Genomic DNA, 1,383 nt, shown 5'->3' on the forward strand with positions numbered 1-1,383 from the left:
ATGCAGTGCCATGCAAAGCATGGCATGCAGTGATTGGGATGCTTCTGAAGAACCTTCCACCATAGAGGTTGGTCAAGTATTCACATCCCATTGTGGTGCCACCAGTGTCTGCTGGCACAGCCGTTTTTGGGAAGAGAAGCCTGCAACAATGTCTGCCAAAATGATGTATGCTACTTCTCTTTGTTATGGTGAGGGTTCCGGCAGGAGGGCATTCAGCAATTCTTAGGAAGCCTGACCTGCCTGGCAACCTTCTGCAGCTCCTTCTCTTCCTCTGAACATATCAGCTCAGAGGGTCCATACTGGCAAACCCTCTGGTTCCAATAAATAGAACTTGGGCAAAAAAAAGACAACTGGCACCTACGCTAATGAAAGTCTAAATGCCAGCTGAAAATAAAATTACAAAAAGGACTTTGAAAAGGCTTTATCCATTTACATTTAAAATCTGTGGAGCTTTTAAAGGCCTCATGCTGGCAGGTCCGCCTGAGGCCCTCTTCCCATCAAGTTTCCATGGACATGCAGCGTATTGAATATTTTAGAAAATTATTACTAACCCTGCCATTACAATGAAGAAATCCAAACGATTCCATGTATCTCCCAGGTAACACTTCTGCCCAAATATCCCAAGAGCCACCATCTTTGTGACCATTTCCACAGCAAAGAATGCAAAAATAAAGTCATCAAATGCCTGATGGTTTAAAAAAAAGTCAAGAGTTTTAAAACATTTTAAATCATGCAAGATTGTTTTCTCACCTTGTAATATTAACATGTTAAAAAGTAATCATTGTCCTTATGCATTAGATGTTAAATTATTCTACAAAAATATTGCAAAATGTAGAATTGTAGTCACTTTTACATTTATAAACTTTGCCTCATCAAACCAAAGTGCTTTATTCTGTCTTTTGCATTTGAGAATTATACAAGCATCATATGGTAACTTGTCTCAGGATGGACTGTTAATATATTTGTGTGTTCTATTTCACAACAACCAAAAATGGGACATCTTACCTGAAGTATGGTACACCTTTCAGACTCACAATCCACATCTTCACATGGCTGAAACATTCCCAATGTAACACAATTCAAAAGGATGACCAACATGCTGACATGCTCGAACCATGTAAATCATTGAATTAAGGACAACAAGGAGCAAAGTATAAAAAATAAGTGGAAAGTATTTTGATAAATTCACAGGAAACAAATCTTGAGGTACAGAGAAGATGAATTTATGGCTCCAATAAAGCACTAACCTATAAACTGGCGGTCAGGAGAACACAACTAAATTGGAGAAAGAAAATGAAGATGATAACTTACAGAATTATGTTGGATCTCCCCTCTGATAGCCCCTATGATTTAAGTATAATTGTCTAGATAAAGGAGTCGTTC

At 38.3% G+C, this 1,383-nt stretch overlaps 1 protein-coding gene across 1 annotated transcript in view; it reads right to left on the minus strand.

The window, feature by feature from the left end:
- Positions 1 to 1,112, minus strand: part of cacna1ha (calcium channel, voltage-dependent, T type, alpha 1H subunit a) — a 362,311-nt gene extending 361,199 nt beyond the window's left edge. Inside the window, exons 1-2 of the mRNA XM_086000548.1 lie at positions 1,006 to 1,112; positions 552 to 685 (exon numbers count right to left, since the gene is read on the minus strand). Coding sequence (XP_085856674.1) covers positions 552 to 685; positions 1,006 to 1,098 — 227 coding nt within the window. The 5' untranslated portion in view covers positions 1,099 to 1,112. The remainder of the gene's footprint in view (positions 1 to 551; positions 686 to 1,005) is intronic.
- Between the last annotated feature and the right edge of the window lie 271 nt (positions 1,113 to 1,383).

The sequence above is a fragment of the Somniosus microcephalus genome, chromosome 11, assembly GCF_052327205.1.
Source record: "Somniosus microcephalus isolate GS21.2 chromosome 11, FLI_Smic_1.0, whole genome shotgun sequence".
In the NCBI taxonomy this organism is placed as follows: Eukaryota; Metazoa; Chordata; class Chondrichthyes; order Squaliformes; family Somniosidae; genus Somniosus; species Somniosus microcephalus.